We start from the raw sequence: 16697 nt of genomic DNA, 5'->3' as shown, positions 1-16697 counted from the left end.
AAGTTATTTTTTCTAAATAGGTTATTTTATTTTTAAGAAGGACTATATTTAAAATTTTAGGAAGGGCTTCTAGACAATATCCTTTATTAAAAAAGGATGTTTATCCCAATAACCGTTTTTCTCTGTTTTATTATATAGATTACAAGTTAGTGTAGTAACTAAAATTTTAAAATCCTTAAATATTAGCATAGTATAAGTTCATGCTTTATATAACTATAAGGTCTAAAATGCCTAAAAAATAACTTCAAAATAAATAGTTTTGCCTTTAACAAGTAAATAAAAATAAATAGTATCACATAAATTTTGTACTATCGATTACCCTCTCTTTTTTTTCAACAAAAAAAAAAATTACCCTCTCTTTTTCTTACTAACCCTTTATGTGTAGAATTTTTTGGTGGAAGGTCCCAGGTATGAACTTCAATAACACCATAAGTCCGCTACCATCACAAAATACGTCAAAAAGTCCCAAAAAATACAAATTTTGAAATGCACCAAATAAATTATTTTTGCATACATCATTTTTAGGCATTCACTAAATAAATCATTTGTACTTGACATTCAATTGAACTACAATCCTAGGTAAATAAGGTGTACAAGATTCTTATGATTTCATTCAAACCATATTACTATTTAGAATTGATGTGCTGTAACAGAGATAGGAACGCTATATTGCTATTCACATGGATACGAACTTTAGTGAAGTGAGAACGACACGTATTACTAGTAATTCTAGTGTGATATCAAATTGATTGATAATAAATCTTTCAATGGTCAATGAAAAAATATATTTTTATTTCTTGTTAGTTGATTGGATTAAACAAAACGTAAATAACCATATACATTTAACTATTGAACACGCAATTTAATTTGTGTTACGCATAAAACAAATCTATTCATATATATATATATATATATACATATGTATTTATATTTACACGTTCACTGTACAATCAACAAATTAGTGATACATTCGTTTATTTGTATGAGACAAAAACAATTATTTAAATTTATGGTGTGTTTGGATGACGGACTCACGAATCTGTGGATTCACGAGTCCTTCGGATTCATAATTCCACGGATTCATGAATAAGTAATTTCTTTTGGTTTGTTTAGTAATAACTAATAAAAACCCTAAGATTTATTATTATTTGAATTTTTTTAACTCTTTTCTTAAACTTTTTTTGAAGAAATCCTTTTCTCGAAATTCGTTTCTCAAACCTGTTTTTTTTCAAATATTGTTTGATTCGAAACTTAATTCTTCATAAAAAAGTTTTCGAAAATCGTTTTTCCAATTATTTTGGGAAATTGTTCTCTTTCTCCGAAAAATCTTTTTCCGCGAAAAACCATTTTCCCAGAAAACTGTTTCTTTCTTTCCGAAAACGCTTTTTTCGATAACCGAAATTTCCTGAAAATTGTTTTTTCACGAAAAATGTGTTTTTTTCCTTTTTTTTTTCCAAAAAATCGATTTTCCCGAAACGGTGTTTACCTTGAAAAAGGTTTTCAGGAAAAAATGTTTTCAGGAAATTTCTTTTATAGAAAAACCGGTTATCATGAAAAACAATTTCAGGAAATTTCAGTGAAAGAAAAAAACGATTTTCGGAAGGAAAAAAAATGATTTTTTGGGAAAAATGAAACGATTTTTCGGTATTAAAAAAAGGGTTTTCGGGGAAAAACTATTTTCGAGAAAAAAAATAGTTTTCTAGAAAAACTGCTTTGGAGAAACATCGATTTGAGAGGAAAAAAACGCTTTCGGAAAGGTTACTTGAGGAAAAAGTGTATTTCGGAAAAAAAAAACGGTTTTTGAAAACAAATTTTCCTGGAAAAATGATTTTTGGAAAAAAAAATAATGTCTTTAAATAATTATTTTGTTGAAAAATATGTGTATAAAGAAATAATTTTTTTGTTAATTTTAATTTTGATTTTTTGTTTATTAATCCAAAAATCCTAGCAAATCTCAAATGGTAGGGTGAGATTTTTGGTAGCCAAACAGACGAAGGAATCTTGATTCCTACCAACTCTCATTTTTGGATAAGAATCCTACTTTGGAACTATTTTTTGTGTTCGGGAGTTTGATTTGGGCAGGGGTGGGAATCGGTCCGGATGGACGGGAAATAGACTTTAACTCAACCGGTCCGGATGGACGGGAAATAGACTTTAACTCAACCGGTCCGGGCAGAACGGGCACAAGTCCTAAATATTCTTTCGGACATCCGGACAAAACGGACGGACATTTTAGATTTTTTCTCCAACAAAGTGCCCGCCCGTACCGTTTTGATAGTCGGACAAACCGGGTATCGGTCGGGCACCGGTCACTAATGAACAAATAAAGAAATTTCTCATTGATTACGATCAGTTGTATTCTTCTTCTCATGGATTACGATCGGTGTGGATTCTAGGATTACTGATGAGATATTGAGATTTTGGAGGAGAGAGACTAAGACAAGATTAAGAAAAGTGATTCTATGGTTATATAATTTTACTCTTGAAATCTAACGGTTGTAGCTAACCTTACAAATCTAAAGGCTTAAATTCAATCATATAGGTGGGCGGGTATAACATGTAGGATAAACGGACGGGTTCGGTCGACGGAATATATAAGCGGGCGGACTCGATCGGATCACCGAGTAAGGACTTATGCCTGCGTCCGTCCGCTTAAGTTGTTTCGGTCGGGCGAGTAAGGACTGATTTGGGCATCAGACGGTCACAGACCCTTCGGATTCGGACGATCGTTGGCGGGTTTCGGGTTTCCGGGCCAAAATCCCACCCCTACTCCTCCTTGTGTGTTCGAAAACCTAACTCACTTGAGTACTCTCTCTCTTTCTTCGTCTCGACACTTCAATTAGTCAACTTCCTTCTACCCTAACTGTTTGTTATATATGATCAGAAATCTCTACTTTACAAGGAAACTGGTTAGGTGGCGGGATTCCTGATTTTCTGTTGGGTAGTTCATATAACTTCCTTAAAATGAAGGGCTAAATGTTATCTCGATCTCCCACTCACTCTTTCTCTAAAACTCAGAACTTTTTTCTTTCTCTAGGTCTGGGGTTTAAGAGATAGGCAACTGTCTTTGATCTACAACTTTGTTGCTCGAAGAACCGTACTCCTTGTTGATGAGGTAGAAGAAGGTGAGGTTGAAGGGATAGAATATGAAGTGGCAAAGAGAAAAAAAAGAATTGGACAAAGAAATAATAACATTATAATTACAAAAATACCTAAGGTAAAAATTGAAGGTTGGATAAAATTTTGGGGCTAAATCGAACTCTCAAACACAATTGGGAGCCAAACAGGAAGCCAGACACTTATGAGGCAAAATCGACCAGTTGGTCACAAATTGGGAGGAAGTTCGCGTGCAATCCAAAAACGACCCAAAATACATTTTCGGTCCAAATGTCAGGGACAACTCATTGTTTCCTGGTTTTCATTTTTTTTCTCCCCTCTTGACGGGACATTCTGACATTTTCTGACAATCCGACGCGGGATAGTACATTTCGTTTGAAAAATCGAAATTTTTGGCCGAAATTTTGGGATCCCGCCCGGCATACTCTTTCTTCTCGTTTTCTTTCTCTCTCTAAAACCTTCAGAAAACATAGATGTTGATTATCTTCTTCCTCTCTCTCTAAACTAATCTTCCTTTCTCTCTAATTTTTTTTTGAAAATTCTTCCACTCTCTCTCTCTCTTAACTGATCTTCCGAATTTGATTATCTTCTTCCTTTTTCTCCTTCTACAAGTTTATCAACTTCTAATATCTTTCTCTTTCTAAAAATTTTTCTGTTAATTTTTCCTGCCTTTATACAAATATTCTGAAATCGATTATATTCTTGCCCTTTATCTTTTTGAAAGATTTTCGACTTCTGAAAAATCTATATTTTTCATTAAAAATCTTTAGAAAAAGGGTTAATTCCGTTTTGGCCCCCGATTTGTGACCAACTCGCCGTTTTGCCCCCAAAACCAATTTTTCGGGCAGTGCTGACATCATCGTTGCATAAGCAATAAATTCCTATACCCAAAATACCCCTCTGACCGAATCCCCCCCTTTCCCAGGTAAATCTTGAGCCGTCACATCCCTCTCAAATATCCCTTCGGCTACTAAATGCCGCCCTTACCTTCCCAACTAAACTTTCCCTTCCCTAGGCAGTTACAGAGAAATCACCTCTCTTATTCTCTTTTAACATCCATCTTCTCTTTCATTACCCTTTCTTCTTCTTATCTTCTCTTTCATTACTGTTCTTCTCATCTTCTCTTTCATCAGTTTTCTTTTCTATCAAAACCTCTGAAAATCTCAGTTAAAAATGTCGAAGATTATCAACATCATCGTTCATTATGCTGGCGAGTTGAAGGAAAACGTAGACATGCTTGATGTGAGTCCGTCTGATTACATTGGGGGGGATATATTCCTGATGCCAGACATTCAAGTTCCCCTTTCAAAAAGACTGACGTTGCTTCGTCTGATGGATATCATTGGTAAGAAGTTAGGGCTAGAAGGAGGTGTTACCATGGAAGTCTGGTCTCTTGTAGAGATTGAGAATCGGGTTGGTCTATTCGAAACACAACTTCTTCAGATTATGGATGATACAAGTCTGAATACTTTGGTTGAAGTTGGGATTCCTAAGGATTACGAAAATATTTGTCATATGTATGTTCACATCGACTGGCCTGAAATCCCTCCACCACCAACACAACCTAGGACTAAATCAAAGTGTTTGACGAGGAAAAATCGTCACTGGGGTGGTAAACCAATCACATATCCTAAACAAGTTGATGTTAGAAATCGTCGAGGGATCGATCTTCCTTGCATGTCTGAACCACTAGTGATAGTGTTGGATCCTAGTGATGAGGAGATGGAGTCTGAAAGAGTTGATCAGATGGAAGTCCAAAATGAGTCTGAAAATGTTGAAGGGGACCAGATGGAACATGGTACTCAAACTGGGCGCCAATCTGAAAGAGTCGATTAGATGGAAGTCCAAAATGAGTCTGAAAATGTTGAAGGGGACCAGATGGAACATGGTACTCAAACTGGGCGCCAATCTGGGAATGATTTTGACTGGGCATCACTTGATTGGGATGAGTTTATGATGTCTGATTCTGATCAGTGGAGGGCTACTCTCAGAGATATGGTGGGAGTAAGTGATGCCTTACTCAGTTCTTTACATTCAGAGGTATTTGAAGGCAGTTCACAGGGTCGATCACAAACGACCCCTTCCACAACTGTAGAAGAAAACGAATGTCCAGACTTTGGTGATGATGTAAACCCAGAAGAAAGATATCATTCGAATGGGGAAGAGTCGGATGAGGGAGAGGGTTTATGCTCCAGTGATGGTGAAGATGGTGAACAAGAGGATCATTATGATCCAAGATTTGAAGATTCTGGATCATTTTATGCAGAAGATGACTTGTACAATACAGATGAAGAAGGGGGCCAAAATAGAATTGGGGGCCAAATTGGAAATGACTTGTATATTGGTCAGACTTGGCTAACGATTGAACAGGCTCGAGTAGCAATTAGAAACAATGCAATTGACGATCAATTTGCATATGCTCAGGTAAAAAATGAAACAAAAAGGTTGAGATTTAAATGTAAAGAAGAGGGATGTGACTGGTTTGTGTACGTACCGCAGCTGAGTGATAAGCACACGTACAAGCTCACCCAGGCTAACTTTGAGCATACATGTACTGCAGATCAAGATGATAAAAACCCAATGGTTACTTCAAATTGGATTGCTCATAAACTGATGGAATCCTTTGCTCAAAATCCGGATCTAACTCCAGAGAACATACAGGCCTGGGTAAAAACTCATCATGGTGTGAATGTCAATTACAAGAAAGCTTGGGTTGCCAGAACTAAAATGGTAGAGCGAATTAATGGAAACTTTGAAGAAGGGTACAGACTTGCACCTGAGTTGGCAAGACAGATACTTATATCAAACAGAGGAAGTATAGCTACAGTATCAAGACATGATATGACAGAATCCTTTACAGGTATGTGTGTTTGTTTTCGAGCATCTATTGAAGGATTTATGAAAGGATGTAGACCAGTTTTGGGTCTTGATGGTTGTTTCTTGAAGGGCAAATATGCCGGTGTTTGTTTATCTATTTTGGGAGTAGATGCTACAAATGGAATTTTTCCAATAACTATCTATATATGTAGAAACGAATGCAAGGAGACATGGTTATCTTTTTTACAGGCAGTGGGTCCACAATTGCAACGACACGAGAAACCACTGACCATATTATCTGACCGGCAGAAAGGTCTTATTCAAGCTGTTGATACTGTCTTTGGTAATAAGAGACACAGGTATTGTTTCCGTCACATGTATAAGAATTTCAAGCAAGTCCACCCTGGGCTTCATCTTGAGGAAATTGTCTGGAATGCGGCAAGGTCTTGTTCAGTTACAGATTTTAACAGATGGATGACAGTATTACAATCTGTTAGTCCGGTTGCAAAACAATGGTTAGAGAGGGAAACTCCTTCTTCATGGGCAAGGTCACACTTCGATACTGATTCGAAGTGCATTTTCATCACCAACAACTTTTCTGAGAGTTTTAATAGCAAGATTATGAAGCTTAGAGACAAACCCCTATGCAACATGGTTGAGAAGTACTGGTTAATGGTCATGGCCACATACTACAGGAGACGAATGCATGCGAAAGACTGACCAGAGAATGGGTTGGTGCCAAAGGTTAAAGCCTCACTCGAAAAGCTCAAAAAGTCTATCAGGCATTACTATGTCCAACCCTCTGATGAGAACTACTGGAATGTGAACGTGAGGACTGGAGTTCGATGGCAAGTGGATTTGGGTAATCAAACGTGCACCTGTTGTGCGTGGCAAATATCTGGATTACCTTGTGTGCATGCTCTCGCTGTATTGGTGCCTAGAAGAGAAGATCTTACCAAGTAAGTCCAATTACGCATTATTTCCTTTTTGGCCCCATTTCCTTTTTGGCCCCATTTCCATTTTGGCCCCAATTTCTTTTTGGCCCCATTTCATTCTTGGCCCTGTTTATCTGTTTTGGTTCACATGTTCCTTTGTCATAGGTATTGTAGCTACTATTATACTGTCAAAGCTTATAAAGCGACGTATGGTCATCGGGTTGTGCCAATCCCAGATGAGGCAACATGGGGGCTGGTAAATTACTTTCCTTTATTTATTTCGCACGTGTTTGTTTGGAAATATAGAAGAATTCATAATAATGTGTATCCTTCTATCCTTGTAGCCTCGATATGTTGTCAAACCCCCAAGAATGACTAGGCCAGCAGGGAGACCTAGAACTCAGAGGAGAAGAGATGCTTCAGAGAAGCAGGGTGGTAATGTTCGTGGTTATTATTGCAGCACTTGTGGGAGTCATGGACATAACAAAAAATCTTGTAGAGGACCCACATGTTCCACATCAGGGCAGGCATCTTCAAGTAGAAGGGCTGGTAGTCAAGAACAAAGTCAGCAGCAATCTCAGGCTAGTCGAGGTAGTACTCAAAGGGGAAGAGGGGGTCGTAGTAGCACAAGCGCACGAGCTGAAACTGAGCAGCAGGTACCACAACAGGAGACCAGTGGAGGTGCAAGGAGGGGAAGAAGGCCAGGGACCCGTAGTAACCCAAGGGTGTCTGACTAATATATTTGTTTCAAGAAAGGGGTTTTTGTGGGGCATTTTGTGGTTGTGTTTTGACTTTGATCATATGGTTTTTTGAAGGAGGTGTTTTATCCCAGACATTGTTTTGTGTTTGCTTATGGGTTAATTCTGTTTTGACTTTGATCATATGGTATTTTGTGGATGGATGTATTCAGACAGTTACTGGTTGAAGATAGTTTTATGACTTATTTCAGGCAGTTTTATCTGTTGTATTCCATTTTGGCCCCAATTTCAGTTTTATGACTTGTTTATTTGAAGACACTTACTAACATAATAACTTGGTTAACAATAAAAGAGATACATAACAATGAAAGAGAAACATAATAACTTGGATAGTAACAATGAAACAGACACATAATCAAACGTGCATAACAATTACAGTTTGGCCCCCATTTCCCATTTGGCCCAATCTCAAAGCAAATCCTTAAACTTCTTACACATTTGATCATATGGATCTTGGATAGTAACCATCTTTCCTTTGCTTGCTTTAGTCTTATCAACCCAATCTTCAACCCAATCGAACTTGTTGCAAACAACACAAGAAAAAAATTTCTTTTCAAAATTCAGATCTGTTAAGGATGTTCGAATTTTCCTCCTACCTCGGCAGTTTGATCTTGGGCAGGGGGTGTCTACCCATGGGCAATCTTTCGCCCAGTGATCATGAAGACCACAACAAAAGCATGCTCCAACTTTGCCGTAAGAACCAAGATCTTTCAATAATTGTTGTGGAGGGGATTTTTGTTGATTTATCTCTACCTTTTTCTGTTCGACTCTCTCTTCATCTTTGGCTTCATCAAGTCACTGGAAAGCAAGACAGGTATGAAATTGGCAACTAAGGTATTTCCTAACCCTACCTTCTCTAGTTTTAGCAACCTCAAGTCGTCTGATGCCAATGCATTTGGGGCTTTTGCACTGACTGTAAACCCAAGGACATTCAATTGCTGAGTGAAATGGTTCATCACACATTTGACAGGAAACTTTGAAACTTATTGGTGGGGATGAAGAACTGCCGCCCATCTCTTGCGGCCTCAAGGTTGGTGAAGAAGATGAAGAAATATGAAGAAAGAGGGGTTGAAGAAGATGAAGAAAGAGGGGTTGAAGAAGATGAAGAAAGAGGGGTTAAATTAAGATGAAGAAAGAAGAAAATCAGTCAATGAAGTTGAGTATTGACTGAACGAATTAAGATGAAGAAAGAAGAAGAAATAGGGTTTAGGGTTTCCTGTATTGACTGATGAGTTGAGGTGAAGAAAGAGTAATGAAGTTGAGAAGAGAAAGAGTAATGAAAGAGGGAAAGTTTAGTTGGGAAGGGAAGGGAGGCATTAAATAGCCGAAGGGATTTGACAGGGATGTGACGGCTCAAGATTTACCTGGGAAAGGGGGGATTCGGTCAGAGGGGTATTTTGGGTATAGGAATTTATTGCTTATGCAACGATGATGTCAGCACTGCCCGAAAAATTGGTTTTGGGGCCAAAACGAACAGCTGGACAGTTATTGGGGCCAAAACGGCGAGTTGGTCACAAATCGGGGGCCAAAACGGAATTAACCCTTAGAAAAATCTACCAACATATAAGGCGAGAATGTTTGAGAAAAGGAAATTAGTAAGATTAGAGAGAGAAAATATGTTTAAGCAGAAATAAAAAGAATAAAAATAGGACATATGGAGAGAGAAAAATCTGGAGAGAAAAATATGAAAAAAGAATAAAATTTAGAGAGAGGGAAAATAGGAAAAATCTAGAGAGAAATTCGAAAAGTGTCTAGTACATAACCAAATGGCTAGTACATAAACAATTCCCGGTACATAAGAAAATTCCCAGTACAAAAGTGTCTAGTACATAGCCAAATGGCTAGTACATAAAACAATTTCCGGTACACAAGAAAATTCCCAGTACAGAAAGTGTCTAGTACATAACCAAATGACTGGTACATAAACAATTCCTGGTACACAAGATAATTCCCAGTACAAAAGTGTCTCGTATATAACCAAATGGCTAGTACATAGAACAATTCTAGGTACACAAGAAAATTTCCGGTACAAAAGTGTCTAGTACTAGTGGTACATAACCAAATGGCCAGTACATAAAACAATCTGGTACACAAGAAAATTCCTAGTCCAAAAGTGTCTAGTACATAACCAAATGACTAGTACATAAAACAATTCCCGGTACACAAGATAATTTCCAATACAAAACTGTCCAGTAAATAAACAAATGTACAGTACAAAGAAAAATGTCCTATAAATTTTCCTTAAAAATAATTTAAGTTTTGGAATGAATGTCCTATAATTGTGCATCATATAAGGAGAGAATGTTTGAGAGAAGGAAAGAAGTTAAGATTGGAGATAGATAATATGTTTAAAAAGAAAAAAATACAGAGAGAATCAAATCAAAACTACAAAAAAATATATGGAAACAAATCAATGAAAAAATTTAAGATTGGAGAGAGAGAAAAAAAAGAGTTATTTCCCAAATGGCCCCCAACTTTGTGACCAACTTCCTGCCTGACCCCTATTTTAACAATAATTCCCGTATGACCCCCTTTTTCTGTTATCTTTAACTTTCTGTTACTCTCTCTCTCCTCCATCTCATTTCCTCTCTCTGTCAAGTCACCTATCATGCCACATCATCATCTTCTCCGGCAGGGGTTGCCGACCGGTCAAATGTCTGACCGACGACCTTCAATTTTTTTTTTTTTTTTATTCTCTCTCTTAATTTTTTTAACCTTCTTCTCTCTAGATCTGGTGAATCAGATCTGGTTCACCAGATCAATGGCTTGCGAACAGACCTTCAAAGTCTATTTCGCAGGCCATTGATCTAGAGAGAGAAGAAGGTTAATTTTTTTTAAGAGAAGAGTTAAATTATTATTATTTTTATTTTTTTATGTTTGAAGGTCGCCGACTGGAAAATTGGCTGGCTTGTGATCTTCGCCGGTGAAGATGATGATGTGGCGTGCTGAAATGATTTGACAGAGAGAAAATGAGATGGAGGAGAGAGAGTAAGGGAAAGTTAAAGATAAGGAAAAAGGGGGTCATACGGGAATTATTGCTAAAGTAAGGGGGTCAGGCAAGAAGCTGATCACAAAGTTGGGGGTCATTTGGGAAATAACAAAAAAAGTAATTTTAAAGAGAGAGAAATCTGTTGAGATTGGAGAGAGAAATATGTGTGGGAGAAATTAAAAAAACGAAAATGACAAGTTGGTAAATTTTTGTAATGGCAAATCTGTAAATTCGTGGAGAGTAAAAGATTTGATGGGTGGTGCGTCTGATTATTTTTCAGAAATTTCACGTTTCCCGAAAAAATTTCGATGACACTTCTGTAATTTGCGAATAAGATAAGGACGTTATCGATTTTTCCCATGCTCTTTTGACGCTTTTGACATGCCTTCAAATTTTCGCCAACTTTAAGCCCGACTCATATTTTGGGCCTAATTTTGGAGTTCTTCATCCAAAACCTCATGAATTAACCCTTTTTTATTTCAACTAATGGTCGACGGATAGTTCAACAAAATAAAAAAAAGGGTTATTTCCCTAATGGCCCCCTACTTTGTGACTAGTTTCCTGCCTAGCCCCTACTTTACGAGAAATGCCCATATAGCCCCCTCCCGTTATAACACCGTTACTCTCTCTCTTCCATTTCTTTTCTCTCTCCTCCAACATGTTTTCTCTCTCTGCCACCTCGTTAAAACCTGCCAACTCATCATCTTCTCCGGGAAGGTCGCCGGCCGACCAATTTTCCGGCCGGCGACCTTTAAACCTAAAAAAAAAAAATTTTTTTTTTTCATCTGAACAGACCATGAAGGTCTGCCGGAACAGACCTTAAAGGTCCTCCGGCGAAGGGTAACCCCCTTCGCCGGAGTTTAGAGAGAGAGAGGAAGGTGAAAAAAATTTTTTTTTTTTTTTTTTTTAGAGAGAGAGAGAGAGAAGAGATGAAAAAAAAAAATTTTAGGTTTAAAGGTCGCCGACCGGAAATTGGTCGGCCGGCGACCTTCCCGGAGAAGATGATGAGTTGGCAGGTTTTAACGAGGTGGCAGAGAGAGAAAACATGTTGGAGGAGAGAGAAAAGAAATGGACGAGAGAGAGTAACGGTGTTATAACGGGAGGGGGCCATATGGGCATTTCTTGTAAAGTAGGGGGCTAGGCATGTAGCTGATCACAAAGTAGGGGGCCATTAGGAAAATAACCCAAAAAAAAAAAAACTAATGGTCGACGGACCCTCATGCTTTATTAGGGTTTAGCGCTTTAACCCACAGCATATTCTCGGCCACATGCGAATAATGATGGGATATCACATGGTAAACCACCATCTCAACAACTCTCCACGTGTTATTTACCCATTTCACTGACGTTACAATCAAGGAAACGGAAAGCGGAAGAGGATCTTTAGAGGCTTAATCAACGGTAACAAGAAGATCCAACGGTTCAAAATCACCCATAATTTACTGTATTTAGCACCTGACTACCGTGGAGAAAAAGTGTTTATCGTGCGGTAAAAGTAAAACAAGCGGCGACGAATTCTAACGGCGATTTGCTGCTGATTAGGTTGCTAATCTAATCAACGGCTACGATTAATCAACTTTCACTACAAATAGATAGGATTGTAGTGAGAGAATTTCAGTGCTTTAAGTTCCTGAACTCTCTTTCTCTCTTTCTCTCTTTCTCTCTCTAAAATCTCCAATCTTCAGATCCAAGTTAGTCATGGCTACCATTCAGATCGTAAAGGCACGACAGATCTTCGACAGCCGTGGAAACCCTACTGTCGAGGTTCTCCTTCTTCTTCCTCTCTCTCTCTATATCTATCTATCTAGGTTGATCTCTTTTAAGATGAGTTAGAGATCTTTTGTTTTGAACTCTGATCTATTATTGTAATTAAGTATGACCTGATTTCATAGCGGAACTTTTGTGTTTATGCTTAAGATCTGTTTTCTATTTACGATCTGGTTGAAACGAATCGTATTTAATGAACTACTATTAATCATGAAAACGTTACAGATCGTTAAGAAGGAGATTAAAATTGTTTTTCAGTTTCATATTCATTAGAATTTCAGTATTTAGATCGGTTTTTATTGACAATGTTTTGATCTGTATTTTAATGTATATCCTTTTTATAGGTTGATGTTACTCTATCAGATGGTACCTTCGCTAGAGCTGCTGTTCCAAGTGGTGCATCCACCGGTGAGATTGCCTAAACCTAAAATAGTTCTTTGATTTGATCTGCTATTTCGGTTTCTTGATTGTTCATTCATTTAATTCTTCTTGACATGCAAAACCTTCAGATGCTGTACCGTGATTACTTCCTGCATGTTGTATAATTGATAGATTTGTGTTTCTTGATATTGATTAATCTAATCTTCGCTTTATTTGTGATATCATAGATATGTAATTAGGAGATCATGAACTCTAATAGTCTATTGTTTTCATAAGTAAGCATATCATTTTAATCCGAATGAAAGCTGTTGAGATTTTAAAATGCTGAATCTCTTTAAAGATTGGATCAAGGAAATCATTTGATTGGATCATCTAGGCCTTGAATTGTAACTGAATTTATATGACCTTAAAATGGTGTGATTTTTAATTGTTTATTAATGGATCAAATTTGGTAATTAGGTATTTATGAAGCTCTTGAGCTCCGAGATGGAGGCTCAGACTACCTCGGAAAGGGTGTATCAAAGGTTGGATGGTTTTGCTTTCTGGCCACTTTAAGATTCTTTGAAGTAAATCGAGCAGATTTCTGAACTGGTTCTTCCTAAATTTTCTTTGCTTGTAGGCTGTCTCAAATGTTAATGATATTATCGCACCTGCATTGGTTGGCAAGGTTTGTTTCATCCTTCTCTTTTATTTCAGATGGTTATAGTAAGTCCGTGTTGGTTGGGTGGTAACTTGTTTTTCTAGTCTCCCCCCTTAATTTGAAGAAAATGAAGAAATATTTGAACATTATGCATATACTTTCAAAATTAGTGTAGTGATTGAAATTAGTTTCTTCTTTCTTGGATTACTGTAAGACAACTAGAGTTTTCAATGGCTTGCTTGTCAAAAAGTATTCTCTAATGATATAATAGAACTATAATAGCATTTAAGGTATCTTATCTTCAATATCAACACTAAGTGAAATCGTGAATTTAAATTTGAGGGAGAACTAAGAGACTGTCTTTAGACAGAGTCAACTTGTATTAGTTTTGTATTTAAAGTAAATATTTTCTTGGCACAGGACCCAACTGACCAAACCGCCATTGATAACTTCATGGTGCAAGAGCTTGATGGTACTGTGAACGAATGGGGTTGGTGCAAACAAAAGGTATTGCTCTTAACAATCATGGTTTAGCATATGCTTAGCAAAAAAATTCTTTAATAATACTATATGTTTTCTGAACTATTTTCCAGCTTGGAGCCAATGCAATTCTTGCCGTCTCTCTTGCAGTTTGCAAAGCCGGGGCTATCGTAAAGAAAATCCCCCTTTACAAAGTAAGTGTAGCTTTCTTCGTACTCTTCACTGTCAATAACCATTTGGATGAGTAAAAAAAACGAAATTCATATTTTGATATGTGTAACCAAATTAAAGGTGACATTTCAAGTACAAGATAGATTGAAACTCCCTGGACGAAAAAGTAATATTAATGATTAAGTATATATCACTACACTGTACTTGTATTAGTCTGATTATAATATTTTCTTGTTCTTGTAATGCAGCATATTGCCAACCTTGCTGGTAACAAGAATTTGGTGTTGCCAGTGCCTGCTTTCAATGTTATCAATGGAGGATCACACGCAGGAAACAAACTTGCAATGCAGGTAAATGCCTTGTTTTTAACTACAAACTGTACATTTGTGGAAGAATTTAGCCCTTACCATTATTTTTTGGTTTGATTCTCTTTGCAGGAGTTCATGATCCTTCCAGTAGGAGCCTCTTCTTTCAAAGAAGCAATGAAGATGGGTGTTGAAGTATACCACCATTTAAAGGTTTGCCTCCATCTATTATTTCTCTTGTTAAAGATCCATAATTAAATCTCATTTCTCGTTTACGTTAAGCTAGTCAATAGTTTATGAGTTTTCCCTGTCAGTATTGTCCCTCTTAGTTATATACTCGTTTACTCATCTATCTTCAAGTTCTCACTAGTCCATTTTCCGATGCTAGTAATTTCATTGACGACCCTGTCCAGTTAAGATTTTGCTTAATTGAGTACATTTTGCTATTCTAGAACCCAAACTAATAAACAGTTCATTTGCAGTCTGTCATTAAGAAGAAATATGGTCAAGATGCAACCAATGTTGGTGATGAAGGTGGCTTCGCTCCCAACATCCAGGTCAGTGAAGTTATTCGTTTATTCTCATTTATTCGTTCAACCCGACATTTTTAGTTATCTTTTATTTGTTGTAGTTCTGCTTGTCAAATGTGTGAAGTGATTTTCAGGAGAACAAAGAAGGTCTTGAATTGCTAAAGACAGCCATTGCTAAAGCTGGATACACTGAACAAGTGAGTCCTTATTCTGACTTTCAGCGAGTATATCTCTTTTTCCTACTAGAAGTTCACCTAACTAATAGTTCATTTTATAGGTTGTTATTGGAATGGACGTTGCTGCTTCTGAATTCTACGGAACAGACAAGACCTACGATCTTAACTTCAAGGCTGAGGTAAAACAAAGTTCATCTATATTGAGACTTTAGGTTTGGCATAATAATAATGATTGTTCCAATTCTCACAAATCATCGACATTAATTCAAATTGGTACAGAACAATGACGGGTCACAGAAGATCTCAGGAGACAAACTCAAAGATCTTTACAAGTCATTCGCTACTGAATACCCAATTGTATCAATTGAAGACCCATTCGACCAAGATGACTGGGAACACTATGCTAAGATGACTGCTGAAATCGGAGATAAAGTACAGATTGTTGGAGACGATCTCTTGGTCACCAACCCAAAGGTATACATATTGAACGAAAAAACTCTATTCTAGTATAGAAATTGAAAATAAAATATTTTTTGTGTGATTTCTAAAACTAGATTTTACTTGCAGAGAGTTGAGAAAGCAATCAAGGAGAACACCTGCAATGCCCTTCTTCTCAAGGTTAACCAAATTGGATCCGTAACTGAGAGTATTGAAGCTGTGAGGATGTCGAAGAAAGCTGGATGGGGTGTCATGGCCAGTCACCGAAGTGGTGAAACTGAAGACACTTTCATTGCTGATCTTTCTGTCGGTTTGGCCACTGTACGTACTCTTCTCAAGTGTTTAGGGTTTTACTGTTTAAGATTCAGGTTTTAGGGTTTAGCTAAATCTTGCTTGAACCTGATCAATTTTTTTTCCTTGTAACAGGGTCAGATCAAGACTGGAGCTCCATGCAGGTCTGAACGTCTTGCCAAGTACAACCAGGTATAGAATTTTCTACCAAATGCCCGCTTGTTCGTTTATTAAAATCTGCTTACTTATCATTGATTTTCTTTTTTCGTATATAGTTGTTGAGGATTGAAGAGGAGTTGGGTTCTGAAGCAGTTTATGCTGGATTAAACTTCCGCAAGCCTGTTGAGCCATACTAGAGTTTAATTTTACTTTCTCAGAACTCAGATTAAACATTTTCATGAAAATGAAAAGCTTTGGTTTCTGTAGTTCTGATTGTGGTCAGTTAAGTTTATTATAATTAGGGTCGGAAAAGAAGACTTTCTTTATTTAAATAATATTGTAATCAAGTTTTGGTTGGAGAGTTATTCTGCAGCACAACAATGAGGTACTTCGTTTTTTTAATGGTTGAAATGATTCACTTTAGCGTTTCTATTTGATTGTGTTCTTTGAAATTTGGAGAAGATGAATTTCGTCCCAGAGTGGAAACCTAAAAATTGTTCTATTATGCTTGTTATTATGAGTAAGATATAGATGTTCCTAAACTAGTTAGTAATTCTTGTTATCAGAGAACCTGGTTTCGGTTATAGGTGGGTAAAGATTACATCCAACTGTTAGATATAAATTTCCCTTCTTCAAAATCGAATTAAAACAGTAGGGTAATTGGTTTCTCTATCTCCTTGGGCCAAAAATTGTACCAGGCCCACTTCGCCTAAATGTTGGCTAGACCCAGCCTACTTCGAATA

General features: G+C 37.1%; 1 protein-coding gene across 1 annotated transcript; it reads left to right on the top strand.

The window, feature by feature from the left end:
- Positions 1-12235: 12235 nt before the first annotated feature.
- Positions 12236-16384, top strand: LOC147568004 (enolase). Its single transcript, XM_086654467.1, has 15 exons — positions 12236-12380; positions 12728-12791; positions 13224-13288; positions 13384-13431; positions 13825-13911; positions 13998-14078; positions 14304-14405; positions 14493-14573; positions 14843-14917; positions 15025-15087; positions 15168-15245; positions 15346-15540; positions 15634-15825; positions 15931-15987; positions 16071-16384. The coding sequence occupies exons 1-15, from the start codon at positions 12315-12317 to the stop codon at positions 16149-16151; spliced, it is 1335 nt and encodes a 444-aa protein (XP_086510593.1). The 5' UTR covers positions 12236-12314; the 3' UTR covers positions 16152-16384.
- Positions 16385-16697: the final 313 nt, after the last annotated feature.

Source organism: Eschscholzia californica, unplaced genomic scaffold, assembly GCF_041429995.1.
Source record: "Eschscholzia californica isolate CP2 unplaced genomic scaffold, dmEscCali1.0.p SCAF_1, whole genome shotgun sequence".
NCBI lineage: Eukaryota > Viridiplantae > Streptophyta > Magnoliopsida > Ranunculales > Papaveraceae > Eschscholzia > Eschscholzia californica.
The sequence above is the reverse complement of the archived record's forward strand: the minus strand, read 5'-3'. Positions and strand labels throughout refer to the sequence as shown.